General features: G+C 38.5%; 1 protein-coding gene across 3 annotated transcripts in view; it reads left to right on the top strand.

The window, feature by feature from the left end:
* The window catches only part of NETO2 (neuropilin and tolloid like 2), an 81,723-nt gene continuing 62,159 nt past the window's right edge, over nt 1-19,564 (top strand). The window contains exons 1-4 of one of the 3 annotated variants that reach the window (XM_069549778.1): nt 1-476; nt 10,709-10,765; nt 13,643-13,783; nt 14,439-14,687. In XM_069549778.1, coding sequence (XP_069405879.1) covers nt 443-476; nt 10,709-10,765; nt 13,643-13,783; nt 14,439-14,687 — 481 coding nt within the window. In that variant the 5' untranslated portion in view covers nt 1-442. The remainder of the gene's footprint in view (nt 477-10,708; nt 10,766-13,642; nt 13,784-14,438; nt 14,688-19,564) is intronic. The other 2 variants (XR_011248551.1, XM_069549779.1) reach the window with 2 other exon arrangements.

Raw genomic sequence — 19,564 nt, 5'->3', positions numbered from 1 at the left:
GGGGGCTGGGGGCGGGCACATGCGCGCAGGCAGCGCGGCCGGCACGCGGCGCTCGCGCTCGCAGCTTAAATGAGCCTGGGCTCCCAGCGCCCCGCACTTCACCCGGGCCCGCGCTGCGGCCGCAGGCGGAGCGGCCGGTCCCGGTGCCGGCCCTGGCGTCCGCACTCCTGGGCTCCCAGGCGGTCGATGGGACGGAGCGCCGTGGAGCAGGAGGCGGCGGCCGTCGGGGGGCTGGGTCAGCGCGAGAGCCCGCCGGGGGGCTCGGGCATGGCGGGCCGCAGGACCTGAGCCTTGCCCCGCGAGGAGCAACCTGGTGGCGGGCGATGGGGACGGAACGGGGCTGCAGCCGCGCCGAGCCGTGAGCGCCCCGCTTCCGCCGCCGCAGCTGCCGCCTCCTCATCGCCGCCTCGGCCCCTCGCGAAGCGCCGGGCCGCTTGGGATCATGGCCCTGGAGCAGCTCTGCTCGGTCCTCAAAGGTAAGCGCCCGGGGCCGCGGACGGCGCCCCCTGCGGGCAAGACCGGCCTCTTCGCGTTCCTGCCCGGCGCCGGGCGCCCGACGCGCCCCTTTGTCTGGCACGAGCGGACCGCGGCTCCCGGCTCCCGCCGGGATCCACTTGTTCCCCGAGCGCTTCTTCCCAGCCCTCTGTGTGTGCCTTGGCGGGGGACCCGGGAAGCGCATCGGGACTTGGCGGCCCGGCCGGTCCTGCGAGCTGTGCCCTCGCGCTTCTTCCTCGGAATTGCCATACATCGCTTTGCAAAGTTGTAGGGTTCGTGTGAGTGGAGCGAAGGCCGCTCTTTTCAGCATTAGTAACAGAAAGTCAGTCCCAGCGAACAATAAAAAGCCTAACTGAGGCGTCGCGGAGCGGTTCTCGAAAAGCCCCGCGGTGGCGGGCGGCGAAATGGCCTGCCAGCCGGCCGGGTCCCACCTGCTGCGGCCGCGGAGGCTGCGGCACCACTGCGGGCGCCGCGACCCGGCCCGGGCCGGACACGCTGCTCGGGGCTGTGCCCCGGCGCTTCCCGGGACCTCACATACCCTGCCGCCGCTGTCTGATTCTGATTTGTTGTACCGGGAAATAAAACGGTCGGCTTGCCAAGTACACAAAGCTCCAAAACATACTACAGCTGCTTTGCATTTTCCAGGAGGTGTATTATTAGATTAAAATTTATGTACATGGATAATTAAGATTGTGATAACAAAGTTGTTTCTGAAAATCGAACTGAATAAATCCTTTTTTTTGGCCCTCGGAGGAAAACACCACTACCAATAAAGGGCTTCTCTTTTCTGCTACTGACTTAGATTGAAAACTGAATAGCTGTGTATTTGTAATGTTACGAAATGTTCTCTTTTTCAAAATATTGGGTAAGGCGTAAAGGCACTGACTAGCGGTACCATATATCGCTTTTCATTGTGTCTTAATATTTGTACAGTGAAAAATGTTGGGTTTTTCCCACCCATTAACACTTTCGAATTTTGTTTTACTGGAAAATTCAGTATGATTTTGCATTAAATTTAAATTGCAAAAATTACTCCATATATTTCTAAATTTATAATTGAGATATCAGCAATTTAGCTATCCGCTGTATATGTATAATTTGTACAAAGGTAACCTAGGACTTTGTTTCGCTGTCAGTCCATAAGTCATTAATGATTTCCTCATTATATTAAAATGTTAAAACTCTGAAATTAATTTCTGTAGGCTTTCCTGTCTGTAATTCCCAATTTAAATCGCCATTCCTTGGAAATTAAGATTTTGTTTTACTTTTTCAAAATAATCATTCGCACAGTAGGGTTGTGATAGTGCTCCTTATCTGAATTTGCTTCGTTGTCCTCATTCCCTTAGGATGTTCAGTATAATAAGGACATTCCATCTGAGTAGCCCCCTCTGGGGAGAAATCACGTAGATCTGTTATACAGCTTCACCTGCAGAACTTGACGAAACTGAGCTGGATAGGACGGAATCTCTGATACTCCTGGAATGGTGAAGGGTTTTGCAGCTTTTCTGCCTTTGCGTTTGTCGTTGGTACACACTGCCCTCTCTGGCCACCAGCGTGAAGCATTTAGTGTTTGCACCTTTCAGGAAAGGATTCTGTGGTTGATGGCAGAGCTACAGTGGAAACAATGAATTTCAGTAATACCTGGCTTTTCTTTTTTTCATGTTATGCAGCCTACACTATTTTTACATGCTGGTGTATTTTTAAAGCTCAGACTAACTTGTTGTTAGGCTTACTAGAGAGAAAGCAAGCTATTTTTAAGTCTTCTACAGTTCATGGATATGTGCTTATACATAGGAGGAATCCCTCTGGGAAGATTGAAGAAATTAACAAAAGTTGATTCTGAGAAAAAGATACAAGAGACTGAGAAATAAGAGTAAAAGGAAGACTTCCGTGTCACTGCCCACCCATTTGTATCGCTTGATTTTTTTTTTTAAACAAAATGCATGTGTTACCTATACAAACATTGGTGTTTTTAATCTTAAAAAATTACATTTTGAAAAACTATTGGCTTTTTCTGGTGCTTCCATTCATTGTGTGCACCAGTGCATGAAAAAGTAGCTCTTAAGGTGTAAATTAACATTGAAGAGGTTCTTATCAGAAGCAGTTATTTAACATCTGCATAATTACAGATATTACCTGCCAAAAGCCTTGTTTGGAATATTATGGTCAGTTTCTGCTAAAACAAATCAGCCATAATGAGTGTGTGGAATTTTAAGTAGAGGTAATTTTCTTTAAGATGCCATTGATTCTTGGTTTTACTTTCAGCAGTAAGAACAAAAGGATAACTCTGCTAGGCTTTTAAACCTTTCATATATTGTTAAAATTGAATAATTCACTTTTAACGGTTCATGATCACTCCAAGTCTAATAAAATTTGACTTGTCTTTTATCAAAATTAAGTATCATGGTCACATGAAAATATTAGGCTTATAAACCCATTTTTCACTGTTCATATTCATTCTGCAGACTTGTGTCAGGAGAATCCTATACTCAGTTATGTTTAAATCTGTATAAACTGTGGTTAAATTTATGGTGTTACAGTGCATAACTGGCACTGTATTTTAAAAATCTTATTTGAGACTGTGACAAATAATAACTCGTGTCCTTCATTCTTAAGTCTTTTTCAAGAAATTAAACAATACAGAAAAATAAGTACCATAATGAAAAGTTATCCTTTAAAGAGGGAAGTTTTTAAAGATAGATAGCCTTGATAAAAGCTAACTTTATTCCCCCTCACCAGGAGTTAGAAAAAATGTTTTATTAGTACAGTTGAGAAGTCTGACTAAATGGTGGTTTTATTATAATTTGATAGTTTGATTACTTGAACCCAATTATCTGTTTTGAAATCAAACTGACCTTTTAGGAAAAACATACAGTGCTGTAATACACGCACATGCACATTACAAGTTCAAATCAAAGCCATTTTTCAAAGTCCATTTAGGAATAAGATAGAAAAAAGATCATTATATAAGTAAAGTTCATTATCTAAAATTCTAAAGAATAATTCAAGTTCTGCTCTTGGTTACTACCCATTCAGCACAATCTGCTGTCATTTTAAAATTTATGATTCTTCAGAATAATTTATTATTTTTTTAATGTGTCCCTGGGGCACTTTGAGATCCCACTTAGTGTGATCTTTAAGTTGCAAAGGGGACTCCTAAAAGGTTTCCAAACTCTCCTTAACGGAACTCCTTCAAAGGAACTCTTGGTGGAGGGAGGAGAGGTAGGTCTTAAAACTCAGCGAAAGCGAACACGGTTGCTTTGAGTGCTGTGGGGCCTCACCCTCTCAGTCGCTCATCAAAGTGACCGAGATTAACTGACACTTATTAGCATATTTGTTCATAAAATTACAGGGTGTACTAATCTGAAGGTTCAATTTGTCCTAGTCAAAATGAGATTAAAATATATTGGTTTAAGTATGGCCAGAATAATATATTGGAAATTACAGTGTTAGTGGGTAAGAAGACATCAAAAATACTCATCAAAATGTGACCTGATCATGTTAAAATCCGATGGTAGCTGCTGTGGATGTCTGAGGAAGACTCCAGTATGATTAGAACATACAAATATACTGCCATCTCCAGAGCGTTTTGACTAACAAGAAGGTTGTCACATTCTGCAGGCAAGAAAAAGCATTTCTGCATTTATGCTTTCTTTGAAGTGATTGGCAGTGTGGTTAGCATGAAGAGGTTGGAGTGATCCCAGAGTTCAAGCTCCATCTTCCTTCTTAACTAAAAAGTAAAATTGAGTTTGATTAAATTAAGGTACTTTTTTGTTCTTTGGAACAAAAAGTTACTACTACCTCCCTGGTGGCTCAGAGGTTAAAGCCTCTGCCTCCAGTGCGGGAGACCTGGGTTCAATCCCTGGGTTGGGAAGATCCCCTGGAGAAGGAAATGGCAAACCACTCCAGTATTCTTGCCTGGAGAATCCCATGGACCCGGAGGAGCCTGGTAGGCTACAGTCCACAGGGTCCCAAAGAGTCGGACACGACTGAGCGACTTCACCTTCACCAAGTATATGGACTCTAATTGAATTCCATTCTGCTTCAGAAAACAGATGCAGGGAGACCAGGTAGGCAGTTGTTACATTATGGGATCTCATGATAAGTTTACCACACCTTACCTTTACCACTTAAATGCTCAAAACAGGAAAACTCAGAAAGAGGTATGTTTAATTACTCACAAAGGTAAAGTGAGTTAGCTTGAGAAAAGTAAGAGAAGTGGCATATCTGAAAAAGAAAAAAATCTATTATTTTTCTGTCCCCTGACTTAAAAAAAAGAAGCTGGGTCATCTGTGTGCCTATTCTTAACCAAGGTTTGTGCTTGTTAATTCGTTAGTGTGGCTCTCTGTGCTGTATGTTGTAGTTACAAAGGAGATATACCCAGGATTATGCTTAGTCACTTCGTATATTCATCTAATTTTGAGTGGGCCAGCCAGTCTTCTAGTCACTAGAGATGCACAAGTGAGTCAGACAAGTCCCTCTTTCTAGTAGGAAGAGACAGATAATAAGAAAATAGTGGGTAATATAAGTAGGAGTTGAAATGCTGTTTATGTATTTATTTGTTTATGTATTTATTTATGTATAAAACAAGATGAAGAAGAAAATACGGTGCTTCTTTAGCAGTCAGAGAGCCCTCACAAGACTTGAATAACAGGAAGGAACCAGCCATGCAGAGTGAGTCTAGGCAAAAGGAATAACTAATCCCTAAGGCAAGAATTAGCTTGGTGTGTTGTGCAAAGAGGGCCTGTGTAGCTGTAGACAGCAGTCAGAAGGTCAGCGGGATGATCAGAACATAGGACTTATGAAGTCAGAGTAAGAAGTATGGATTTATTCTAAATGGACTCTGTTGGAAGATTTTATGAAAGGCTGTGATGTGATCTGATCTATGTTTTGAAAGGCTCACTGGCTGGTGGGTACAGAGTAGATTATAGGGGACTGTGGCAGAAGTAGCCAGTTTTCTTCCAATATCCATTTTACCTTTCAGTGGATCTCTGAACTTTAAACACACGATCACCCAAAATAAATACTAGATTTTCCAGTTTTCCTTGGAATTAGGTGTGGCCATGTGACTGAGTCTGACAGTTACATGTGTGTTGAACTTTGGGGGAGTGGTGGTGGTTTTGTCACTCAGAATTTTTATTTTGACATCATGGTAGATTCTAAGCAAATGTTTTTAAAGGAAGGAGGAATGCCCTGTGTCATTTCTTCATTCTTGCTAAGTGTAATGCTGGCATGGTAGCTGTAAAGATATAGTACCTGGCCCTCCAGCATCTATACCGGCCCATCAGATGACCTTGGTCCTGAAGTCATATACAACTGAACAGTAAGATAGAAGAAGCTTAGCCTCTTTGTTTCTTTCAGTATACTATCACTCTCCTGTTGAAGTTGTCTTTAAAGTGTGGTTCCAGGGCCAACAGCTTTAACATCACTAGGGAATTTGTTATAATGCAAGTTTTCAAGCCCCACTCGAGACTTACTGGATCAAAATCTCTGGAAGTAATGCACCTCCCCCCCACAAGTCTGTGTTTTCATAAACCTTCCAGGTGAATATGATCCACGCTAAAGTTTGAGAACTACTGTCCCAGTGATTTATTTCTCAAACATGGATGAAGTGCTGAGTAGGATGTGTACATTTTTAATCCTTGATATATATTACCAGATCAACCTCATCAAAGCTGTGACAGTTTACTGTCCAGTGACAACATAAGTCAGTTTGCTATATCCTGACCAATACTGCTGCTGCTGCTGCTAAGTCACTTCAGTCGTGTCCGACTCTGTGTGACCCCATAGACAGCAGCCCACCAGGCTCCCTCCTCCCTGGGATTCTCCAGGCAAGAACACTGGAGTGGGTTGCCATTTCCTTCTCCAATACTGGAATCTATTTTTATACTAGCAAGGCTGAATTTCTCCATTGTTTTTTTCTTGGCACTTTACTCTAGTGGCATAATCTTTTTTCCCTTTTATTTGTAGTTTTTATTTATGTTTTGGTCTTTTGTGAATGAAGTTGTTCCCTACCCAAAAGTATGAATTCACCTTTTTTTCATTCTGCTATTAATTTTTCTATTTAGCTTGAAAAGGGAATCTACTTTTTTCCAAATAATTAACAAGTTATGCCAGAACCATTATTAAAACTGCCCTCTCACCCAGTATTTCAAATATTATATAAATCGTAATAAATTCTGGGATATATATGTCTGTTTCTGAACTTTTTTCTTTTCTTCCATTTTCTAACCTAAAAGCCCATTGAGAATAAGGACCATGTCTTTTTGTTTCATTGTAGTTCCAGGGACTGACTCAACTACCTGTAATGCAGTGAATGCTAGTAATGTTTGTTGACAGATACCAGTTTCTTCCTCTACCATCGCTATATTTTATAATTCTTGTAGCTTTATAGTAAGCATATTATTTTTATGAATTTTTTTATATTTTCCTTGCAAATATGGAAATGTCTTTAAGATGACCATCAGAAAAGCATTTTAAGTATCTAGAAAAAAAGCTAAGATTTTTATTAAAACATCATTAAATATTATCTGACTTACTGGGAAGAATTGTTACCTTTACATTGTTTCATTATCCAAAATGTATTACTTCTCTATTGTATTTACATTTATTTACTTGTTTAACTTATTTTAGTCTTAGGCGCTTCCCTTAATAGGTGTAATAATTTTCCTGGTAATTCTCTTGGGACTTGTGGGCTTTAAAATAACATTGTCTATAAATAACAGTCTTGCCTCCTTTCCAGTATTTATTACATTGGCCAGAGTTGCCACTATTAAGTAACAGTGAAAAAAATAGACCTGACCTTGATTTTTACTTGATTGAAAAGTGCAGCCTTAAACTGGAAGGTCTGGAGACAAGATTGCAGGTAGAATGCTAATAACAATGATTCAGGGTTAAAAGGAGTAGCTTGGAGGATTTGTATTTAATACCTTGAATAGCACCTGTCTTTATCATTTAGGCCTTCTTTTTTTTTTTTAAATTTTAAAATCTTTAATTCTTACATGCATTCCCAAACATGAACCCCCCTCCCACCTCCCTCCCCATAACATCTTTCTGGGTCATCCCCATGCACCAGCCCCAAGCATGCTGCATCCTGCGTCAGACATAGACTGTAGGCCTTCATTTTTAAGTCAGATCTGTATAGTACCCTACGCTAAACTCCAGAATCAGAAGTGAGAACATACATGGTGGGTACTACTTATTTCAAACACGAGATCACAAGCAGTTCTCTGCATAACTATGCTTTGGGGTTGTGGAGTTTAGAATCTTTATTTTGGCATGGACTTCTTTTCTTTTTTTTTTCTTGGCATGGATTTCTGCTTTAAAGAATCAGTACCTTCCTGGGTACGTTGTTTTTGAATTCAAAGTATGAAATCTTTCTGGATTTGAGAAACTATTGACCCTTTGGTAAGATATAGAAGGAAACAAGCGACACACAGATCAGGACTAAGGACAGAGCAGAGCGCAACAGCACTGCTTCATGTACTAGATAATTCCAGCGTTTGGCATCAGTGGAGTTTGTTTTAATATCTCAGCCTGATTATAGCAAGCAATTTGCAAAGATCCTATTGTACAACTGGGAGAAACTGTGTTTATTATGATACAGATTTTAGAATGATTAATCGTTAGAACTGTATCACCACAGCTATCACTATATATTTCTATCCCCAATTGTTCTAACTTGCCTTATTCATTCCTTTTATTCAGTGGCATAGTTGATTGAGTTGTGAGTGGTAAGATTTGGGGAGGGGGATTATGAGCAACACCCTATATAAAGTAGAAGGATTAAAAGGTTATTTGGTCTAATTTATTTTTAATATGATTTTTCTACCTCAGTTGTATATTGTGTGCAAATTACCTAAATCATGTTTTAAAAATACATGCTTTTTTAAGTCATTATATAGTGTAATTTTCCAGGCACAATTCATCTTTTTGCTGTTGTTTTACTGTTCTCCTGGTTTCGATTTATTGATTTCTTACTTTCCCTTTCTGTCTGACTTTGTATTACTTACATACTGTGAATTACAAATGTGAGAACTGGTAAATTGTTATGCCTGTGAATCAGGAGGAAAGGTACAATGAGCACAAGATTTTGACCAGTTGTATATCATCTGAATGGGATGATATACCTTGGGAAATAGTGTCCTCTATCAAGATACCTTGATACAGTTATGGTATTTGCTGAATTGTCAAATATCTGTTATTATTCTAGTTTGTTTTTCTTTTTTGGCCATATTTTACAGCTTGCAGGATCTTAGCTCCCAGACCAGGGATTGAACCCAGGCCCTCAGAGAAGGCTCAGCATCCTAGCCACTGGACCACTAGAGGATTCCCTAATTTTTCTTTTTGATCAGGAATCTTCTGTGTTTTGTTTTTGTTTTTTTAAATAGAGTTTCAAAACTCCATTCCCCTAACTGTGATCCAATGCAAAGATGTGAAGAGTCTGAAGGAAGGATTGTTCCTACATAGTATGAGATCTTCAATACGACTAGCAACCAGAGAAAAGGTTTAAACTCTTTAGCATGGCGTTCAAGGCTTTTTACAATCAGATCTCATCCTACTTTTTTTTTTTTTTTTGCCTTCATTGAGTCTTTGTTGCTTTGCTTGGACTTTCTCTAGTTGCAGCAAGCCGTGGCCACTCTTCGTTTCAGTGCACAGGCTTCTCATTGCCATGGTTTCTTGTTGTGGAGCACAGGGTCCAGGCATGAGGGCTTCAGTAGTTGCAGAAGGCAGGCTCGGTAGTTGTGGTTCACGGGCTTAGTTGCCTTGTGTGTGGAGTCTTCCCTGGCCAGGAATCAAATTCATGTCTCTTGCACTGGCAGGCAGATTTTTATCCACTGGGCCACCAGGGAACACCCTCATCCTACTATTTCTAACCTGATGTATCCTTTTCCCCTCCACATGCTAACTGTACTATCCTATTCAGAATTCACTAACACTTCCTAGGTAAGTTTTCATTGTCTTAGCTGTTTCTTTCTCCCTCTCCTGGGTAGAAGTTTTATTAGGTTTCACTAGAATAGACCTTTTTTCCCTAAAGTTTTCCTCACTCTGTTCCTCTTAACCCCCAGCAGAGTGAACAAATGCTTCCCTTTTCTGCTTCCATTATGTTTTCTGTGTAACCCCTGCTAAATTCTTTTTCACCTTGTAGATTGTCTTTGCCAATACGTTGACTCCTTAAGGATGAGTTTGTCCTAATATCTATGGTTTAGCAGAATGCCTAGCACGCATAAAGGGCTCTGTGCAATGTGCATCATCATCTCATTTCATTTTCACAACAACCCGTGTGGTTGGTGTTATTACTACAACATCCCCATTTTACAAATAAGTAAACTGAGCTGAAAAGGTCTCACAGCTGGGAGAAATCAAAACTTGAACCCCAAACCTAGATCCACCTAACTCCTGAAGTCCATTCTCTTGTAACTGTTTTGCTTTATATCTCTCCTGCCTTAATCTGTGCATCCTCTGTGCCTGCTATCCAGTAGGTACTCTAACATGCTTGCTGACTGATTGAATGAAAAATAAAAACTCCAGTTCACACAGGAGGCTGATAATGTGGTTTCCATTGAGAGAGTGAAAGATACCAGTGCACCATTCTTAAAAAGAATGTGTTATCGTCAAACACAAACATACAAAACAATATATTATTCATTGGGGATCAGAAATGTTAAATGTGGAGGGAGAGGAGAAGCTCCATTTTCTAAGTAGTGCCAGCTTTTGTAATGCAGGACACAGCATAGTGCTGCACAGGCATAGAATGTCTTGAATTGATTTCCAAGAGACTGCTGCCCCCTTACTTCTGTTTTTATTATGATGTTCTCACAAGTCAAATAATCTAAGTGAACTTTTACTGGCATAATATATTGCAAAGCTAGCCATAATGCGTGTAAGGTCTGAGGAGGTAGAGTGCAGTAAATATAGGATAATTGGGATCAGCACAGTTCGTTGTACAAGAAAAGAAAGGTATGTATTTTTGCATCCATCGTAAATTGAAAATGTACTTATTAGTGCTTGTATAAATGCATGTCATATCAATTGTGTTTTTTCTTGGGTTGTCTTGTCAAATAGTAACTCCGAACATAACGATTAATAGTACTGAGTGTGAATGTTAGTAAGAAATAGGGGGGTTTAGTTTTTTTTTTGTCATCTGATTTTTCTCATAAACTTGGTAAAATATAATTTCACCTCTTTAACTTATCTTCTCTTATTTCTCTAGTGTTGTTAGTAACAGTACTTGTAGTGGAAGGAATTGCTGTGGCCCAAAAGACCCAAGGTAAAGAATTTACAATGCTGATTTACTACGTGTTCGGAGCAGTAGGATGGCTTTTTGGAAGGATTACAACTATTTCCATAATCCCTCTGGGGTGTTTCAATGACCTAAGGCTTTCTGTCAATCTATCAGCTTTAATTCAGCCAGGTTCAGCTGCAGTTGAGTAAATTGTTAACATAAAATCTTACACCGATAAATGTTAAAAATTGGCATAACTAGTGACTCCTAGAACACTATGGATTATGTCCAAAAATTAAATAAGATTCATGCTTTATCACCAAGCAAAAATAAAAATCCCTTTATTCCAGTGTAAACAAATGAAACATTTCCATCAATATCTTATTCAAACCCCTGAGGACATGTTCCAGTTATTGTTTATGAAAGAGGATTAGCTAGTATGATGTTTGAGCCAGATTTTTACTTCAGAGTTTAGTACATTTCCTAAATAACCTGACTTATTTTTATTTTCATCAAAGTTATACATACACCTGACAAAAATTAAAGCATTCTAAAAAGTTCATTAGGAAATATCAGTCTACCAGCCTCCCAAACCCCACTTCTCCATGGTAGTCTACCAGCCTACCAAACTACTCTTTTAGCTGATTCTTTTGGTATTTTCCTGCATATTTCTGAATAGCAAAGTATATGGTTATTCTCAGTTATTTCAGTTTGAAGTAGTAGATAATTTTCCCACCATGGAAGATGAGAATTTAGCTCTTTTTTGCACCTACTCTTCACCTCTAACTACATATAAATGTTCTTTTTAACTTTGCACCTGCAGTACCCATGTCAGTATTTTAACAATTCTGGTTACATCTGTTCAAGTCACCACTGGGCTTTTTCAATATGAAAATTTTGTCTTTGGTTGTAGTTTGTAGGAAATTTTTCTTTCCCTTTTTTCTTGTTTTATTTTTAAAATTCTCTTTTCTCCATTTTCTCTCCTGTCTTTAAGGAATTCTTATTATTTGGTTACTTTTTTTAAAAAAATCTTTTCTTTTTTTCCATTTCTCATCTAACTGTTTTCTTCTCAGTAGTCTTCATTGAGATTTCTAAACCAAGAATTGGAAAACCTTTTTCTAGAAAGGGCCAGATAGGAATTGTTTTAGGCTTTGCACGCCATTATAGTCACAGGAGCACCTACTCAGCTCTGCAACTGCAGGGTAAAAGCATGAATGAGCATGTATTTATTCCACTAAACTTGATTTTACAGTAACAGGCAGCAGACCAGATTTGGTCCAAGGCTCATGAAAAGTGAAAATGTTAGTCACTCAGTGGTGTCTAACCCTTTGCAACCCCATGGACTGTATGTAGTCCACCACGGAATTCTCCAGGCAAGAATACTAGAATGGGTAGCCAGTCCATTCTCCAGAAAATCTTCCCGACCCAGGGATCAAACCTGGATTTCCTGCATTGCAGGCAGATTCTTTACAGTGTGAGCCATTTCTGCTCTAAACTTTTTTTTCTTCTATTTTTAGAAACTTTCTTTTGTTTTCTGAATAATCTCTTTTTCAGAGTATGCTGTGTTCTTGTATTATAAATATGTGTTTGACCCTTGAAAAATGCAGGGGTAGGGTTAGAGTTTAGGGTTAGTCAGAAACCTGCCTATAGCTGCTGGCGGTCCTCCATGTTTGAGGTTCTGCATCCTCACAGTCAGCCAACCACAGATGAGCACTCTATGATTATACTGCATCCACGTGGTTCAAACCTGTGTTGTTCAAAGGCCCGCTACTCCCTTGTTCTCTGAGAAGATTAAATGGTAGTTTTGTTTAGTGCTTTTTTTTTTTTAAGTATTCTATAATCTCTGCTTCTCAGAGTCGCTTTATTTGTTTTTAATCTGTTTTTCATATTGGAGGCTTCCCTCGCGTGTCTGGTGCTCCTTGAGTGCCTCTCATAGTTACGAGAGGAGCACGCAGATCTGCTTGTTAGCCATCTGCAAGTGCAGACAGGGCTGCTTTACTGCTGCCTTTCCTGGTGAATGATTGAATCCACCTATGAATCTTTTTCTCTGAACTCATTAGTTTCCCCAGCAAAGGTTATTTCCATTTTTTGCTTAGAGGCTCTATATCTGACCAAGAGGCCTTTGGGGAGTTGAGTGGGGGAGGAGAAGGGGAGTGTGGTTCAGCATGTTACATTCACCTCATCTCCCTGTTTTCCTGTTGATATTTTCACCCTCTGCTGTGCCTGATGTTCCCTGGTCCAGCAACCCTGTTTACTTTCTCCAAAGAAATAGCATTATTTTCTGATGTGGTGATAGAGTAGCATCTACCTAGGTTTGTGGAGTGGGAGAGAGGGTATTAGGAGTCAAACTGATTGCAGAGACTTTTAACCAAGCCTCATGTTTTTAAAAATACCCAACTTCACCACTTCCACCCCCACTTCCAGAGATACCTACCACTGCCAGTAGTTATTATTGCAGCTACCTATTTGTACTTATGGGTTTATGCCCTTTAAAAATTTATTTACAGTTGTTTAAGTGGGCTTTGAAGAAGGAGCAGAGCTAAATGCATGTGTTCAATCTACAACCTTTAACTAAAAATCCCTTTGCAATCTTTGAGTCTTATTTCACTTTGAGTTAAACTAAATATAGAGGTACCATACCTGAGATAAACTCCTGGAATTCTTTTGTGTCAGAACTGAATTCTATAGAGTTTTGCTAATTTATCAGATTCTCCCACGTGGTTTTGCCCATATAAAATGTAAGCATTTTATTTCCCTGCTGCTTTACATGGCAGACTTGTCCTCTGGAGCAAATGCTTCTGCTGTATTCAATCCGTTATGCTAAATTGACAATAGTTCTTAAAAATTGTGTGTGTAACTCAATTGGCATTTGTTCGGGGAAATTGTAGGGGAAACTAACTAATGTTTTAAATTTTCCATAAGATGGACAAAATATTGGAATGAAGCACGTTCCTGCAACCCAGTGTGGCATTTGGGTTCGAACCAGCAATGGAGGTCATTTTGCTTCACCAAATTATCCTGACTCATATCCACCAAACAAGGAATGTATCTACATTTTGGAAGGTATTTGACCAATTTCTATGTTTCATTGGATGAATGTTAACTTTTTTTGTAAAACTAAATAATTGGTTAAATGCTCTTTTTAAACCAATTTGAACAAAATTTAAACATGTGTTTTAATTAAATCCTAATCATGATAAGTATTTCTTAATACTGCCAACATTAACAAAATGATGGTTCAGGTTTTATAAGAATTTTTAATCTCCTAAAATAATATTTAACTAGATGCATCAGTATTTATGAGAAACTTCTCTGATAAGAAACTTAAACTTACTGACATCTCTTATTAGGCTTTATGAAATTTATGTCCATAGTTACATTTTATGTTTCTTTCATTTCTTCTGTTTTTCCCTTCCATCATGGTACATTGTATCTCATGAATTAAGCATTAGCTTCTCAACTCTTAATTTTGAGCATTCCACTACATTTAACTAATTTAATATATAGCATATGCCAAAGGGAAAGATTACTATAATTCTACAGATAGCATTGTTATTAATATACAATATAACATTTATTATGAATTTTATATATAATAACTAAGTATGATCCTCATCTATAAAACAGTAACAGAGAAGTTGTGCTTTTCTCACTGTGTCAGGACATTTTTACTTTTTCTTGTTCACATTGCCCTGATTTACTTACTCTTTCTTTCTAGCTGCTCCACGTCAAAGAATAGAGTTGACCTTTGATGAACACTATTATATAGAACCATCATTTGAATGTCGGTTTGATCACTTGGAAATTCGAGATGGGCCATTTGGTTTCTCTCCACTTATAGATCGTTACTGTGGTGTGAAAAGCCCTCCATTAATTAGATCAACAGGGAGATTCATGTGGATTAAGTTCAGTTCTGATGAAGAACTTGAAGGACTGGGATTTCGAGCAAAATATTCATTTATCCCAGGTAAATAACTTATTGTTTCAGTAGCAAGATCTCACTCTGGGTTTAGAATCTTAAGACTGGAAAACAGAAAATCCAGTCAAGTTTATCAAATAAAGGTTTTTAAAAATTACCAAGATCAAAGGGGAATCAGCCCATGGATAAATGTTTAATAAAAATTAGAAATAGAGCTGTATCACTTGAATTTTGAGGCATATCATATATGGTATTACATAATTTCTTAGATTTAAGTTTTATAGCATATATCAAGGCCAAAGACATCATCATAAATACATTTTTAAAGTAATTCAACAAATTTGTCTTTTTGTGATCTCTACTAATTATTTTGGCAGGTTTTTTTCCCTTGGAATGGTTGAATTAAACACTCATTTAAATAAACAGTCCCTAGAAAATACTAAACAGTAGAAAGAATAGTGCTCTCTACTTGGAGGCAAAAGATCTGGGTTTGAATCCTTTCTGTGCCACCTGCTAGCTGTAAAATTTAGTATTAAGCATGGACTTGTGCCTGAGCATTGCTGTTGATAAGACAGGAATATCTTCGTGAGGCTGCCATAAGTAATTACCAGAAACTTGGCAGCTGAAAACAATGGTAGTTTATTCTCTCAGAGTTCTGGAGGCCAGCATCCAGCAGGGTCACTTCCCTCTAGGAACTCTAGGGGAGAATCCTTTCCTAGCCTCTTCGTCTGGAGGCCGCCCCAGCATTCCTGCACTTGTGGCCTCATCACTCTAATCTCTGCCTCCATCTTCACATCCCACCCCCCCCCCACCCCGATCTTCTCAGAATGCTTAGCTTAATCACATCCTTTGCCTTAGAATGTAATATTCACTTTTTTTTTTAACCTTACAAGGTAATAAGGTAACCTTTTAACCTTATAAGGTAATAGTCATAGCTTGTGACAGTTGTGATGTGGACATATATTTGGGTGGTGGGAGAGGGTCTCCATTCAGTGCATTCTACCCATCTTACCTACCACAGAGTTATGTGGAAACGCTTTGTAGTCCTCAGAGCCTGTCCACTGTAAAAGTATACATATCCCTAATGCAGAAGCCCAAAGGTACACTAGTTATTACTCCTGTCTTCAGAGAACTCACAGACTTAACAAGAAGAAAAAGTAACTTAATTTAAGAATCATATAATCTTTTTGTTTTCATGCAAGAAATTTACTAACTTAAAAAAATTTTAATTAGAACAGCCAAATGAAAATATCATAACCTTATCACCCTATAAATAAAAAAACAATATAAGCAATATGGTATGTATCACTTCAGATTTTTTATCTTTTTATTTTGTTTATTTTATATAACGGAGATCATGCTGTTCTTTCAACTGTGTTACCAGTCTTTTTTTTTTTTCCCTGAACAATATATTCAGCTTTTTTTCCCTGTTTTAAGTGTCACTTCAGTATTTAAGTTCTCAATGTCAAAATGATCACATTTTCAGAAAGTAAAATTTATACTTTTTTTTTTTTAAGAAATTTTAGGCATATAGCACACTGAGTAGAGAGTACAGAGTTACGGTATACTTTCTAATCACCCCCGTACACACACAGCCACCGCTAAAACCTAAGATGAGCATCCAGGACCCAGGGTACATTTGTTACAACTCATGAACCTGCATCACCACCTGAAGTCTGCAGTTCACATTGGCGTTCACTCTTGATGTCGTACATTCTGTGCGTTTGGATAGATGAGTGATGTAATAACGAATCTACCAATACCGTGTCATATGGAGTATTGCAAGTGCCCTAAAAATCCTGTGTGCTCCACATAGTCATCCCTCCCACTCCAGTCCTGGCAACCAGTGATCTTTTTACCGTCTCTATAGTTTTGCCCTTTCCAGAATGTCATATGCTACAGTATGTAGCCTTTTCAGATTAGCTTCTTTCCCTTAGTAATATTTGTTTAAGGTTCCTCTGTTTTTTCATGGCTCAGTAGCTTTTCTTTTTTTAGTGCTGAATAATATTTCATTGTACGAATGTACCACAGTTTGCTTGTTTGTCGTGTAGAAGGATGTCTTGACTGCTTTGAGGTTTTAGCAGCCACAGATAAACCTGCTGTAGACATCCATATGCAGCCATTTGTGTGGACAAGTTTTTAGCTCATTGGGCTAAGTACTGTGGAGGGCAATTGTTATATTAAAATTTGTCTTAAATTTTTCCTTAAATGGAGAGTGGTGATGTTTGCACAGCATCGTGAATATACATAATGCCACTGAACTGTACACTTAAAAATGGATGAAAGGGTAAATATTATATTTTACTACAATAAAAATAAAATTTAAAATTAAAAACACGTGTCTAGAAAAACTTACTTTGAAAATTCAGATAGACATACATATAAACTTGTCAGAATGAAAAAATCGCTAGTCTAAAATATCTTAGACTCTTTAATTAGCCTATTTAAACCTATTTTAATTGACAGTTTTTAATATGTAACTGATTGCTTAATTCTTATTAATTTCTTTCTTTTTTTTTTTTTTTTGCCATGCTGCATGTGAAATCTTCCTGACCAGGGATTGAACCCATGCCCTCTGCAGTGGAATCTTAATCTGCACGAAATCTTAACCATTGACTTTCAGCATGATTATCAAAGTACATGTTGAAAAAAGTAGGAAAAATTTTAGCTTAATTTAGAATACATCACAGAGACTATTCTTTCCAACCTCCCTAAATAAAAGAAAGTAACAACACTTCACCAGTTTTGCAGAGATGTGTCAAAGAGAAATCTAAATCTTAACCAGCATTAGAGTAAAAAAATCATAGCAACTATCTGGCAAGTGAATCAGAACTTCACATGTAGGCAAGAATTCTAGGGATATTGTCATTGCACTAAAATTTTCAGAGTTATTCCAGTTACTTCCAAGAAGTAGGAAACCATTACGAGGCTCTGCCTCAACAAATATCACCAGTAGCTCAGAGAATTTCATATATTTAAAAGATACTAGGTTCTCATCGTTAGTAGCTTTCATCCACATTTACAAATCCCTGGGCAAAATTTATTTTATAAATATGGCTTAAATAACTAGACAGCCATGATTTAGCTATTTATGAATTACCTATTTATTTTGACCTTTTTTTTCTTTAGTAGTAAGATTGTGGCAACCTCACCCACGTTTTAAAAGTAACATGATAGAGAAAGAAAAATTGTCTAGAGAATTAGAGCTAGTCCTGCTTTTGCCATTATATTATCTAAAATAGTCATCATCTCTCTCTGATTCAGTTTCCTCATCTATAAAATAGAATATTACAATATCTTGATGTTATTGTTATTAGCATAATATTAAACATAAGGTATGTAGAAACTCTGAAGTACTATAAAACGCAAATGTAGGGTAATTAGTCTAGAAATCTTAAACATTCTTTTTATTTTAATGTGTCTATATTTTAACCATAAACCATATGAAGTAGCTCTCATGATACATATAATAGAAGAAAAAGAGAGCTGCTTTTCTTCCAAGAATCTTTACATATAAAGTTGCCTGACTTTGTTTTTTAATATTTTTAAAAGCATTGTTCAAATGATTAAGATACCTTTTATTTCTTTCAGGTAGTCTAAACATATTTGCAAAAACCTGACTCTATGTAAGACTTTCTTATATAATGTATTTTTGGTGCTGAAGTATCAATTCAGTTAATTGATTCAGTTATTAAAAATCAAATACCTGACCAATTTAATTAAATCAGTTATTTTAATATAAACTATTGGTTGTCAACTTTCTGTGAACTATTTCACAGGGCAGAATATACTGTATATCATTTAGTCTTCTTTCTTTTTGCTGCCATTGTGAAAATGCAGCTCATTAAGCTACCACAGTGGGCTTCCCAGGTGGCTCAGTGGTTAAGAATCCACCTGCCAATGCAAGAGACACAAGAGACATGGGTTCGATCCCTGGTCAGGAAGATCCCCTGGAGAAGAAAATGGCAACCCACTCCAATATTCTTGCCTGGAAAATTCCAGGCAAGACAGCAGAACCTGGTGAGCTACAGCCTGTAGCTTAGTCAGTCGTGTCCAACTCTGTGACCCCATGACTGTAGCCCACCAGGCTCCTCTGTCCATGGGGATTTTCCAGGCAAGAATGGGTTGGGCAAGCTGCCTTGCCCTCCTACAGGAGATCTTCCCAAACCAGGGATTGAACCCAGGTCTCCTGCATTGCAGGCTGATTCTTTACCATCTGAGCCACCAAGGAAGCCCAAGAATACTGGAGTGGATATCAGGCCTACCTGATTCCCTGAGTTAGCAGGGAAGCCCGGGCTACAGCCTATGGGGTCACAAAGAGTTGGACATAACTGAGCACACACACACACAGCTACTACTATGGTGAGGAGGAGTAAATTATGTGTAACATAAAATTCACTGTTTTAACCCTGTTAAATGTGCAAGTCAGTGGCATTGAGCACATATACAGTGTTGTGCAGCCATAGCCACTGTCCATTTCCAAAACTGTTTTGTCATCCCGAGCTGAAATTCTGTCCCCATTAAATGCTTAACTCCCATTACCCTATCCCTACAGCCCTGTGAAAACTATCTCTATTAATTTGACTAATCTAGCGACCTCAATAAATGGAACCTTACACTGTCCTTAACTGTCTGGCTTATTTTACTTAGCATAACGTTTCAAGACTCATCCATGTTAGATAGCATGTGTCAGAGTTTCATTCCTTTTTAAGACTGGATAATATTTCATTGTAGTCTATATCTTTCTACTACCTACTGCAGTTGAGAAAGAGTTGTGAGTTTTCAGGTAGCATAAATGTTATTAATTCACAATGTGATCAAAAATTTAAGCATTATCATTATTAAAAACATCAATCCTATAAGTGAGCAGTGCTTTGTAGTATACACCAATGAAAGCTTTCTCTTGCTTTGTTGTTAAATGCAGC

The sequence above is a fragment of the Ovis canadensis genome, chromosome 14 (assembly GCF_042477335.2).
Source record: "Ovis canadensis isolate MfBH-ARS-UI-01 breed Bighorn chromosome 14, ARS-UI_OviCan_v2, whole genome shotgun sequence".
Lineage (NCBI taxonomy): Eukaryota > Metazoa > Chordata > Mammalia > Artiodactyla > Bovidae > Ovis > Ovis canadensis.
Note: the sequence above shows the minus strand (reverse complement) of the source record. Positions and strands in the feature narration are given on the sequence as shown.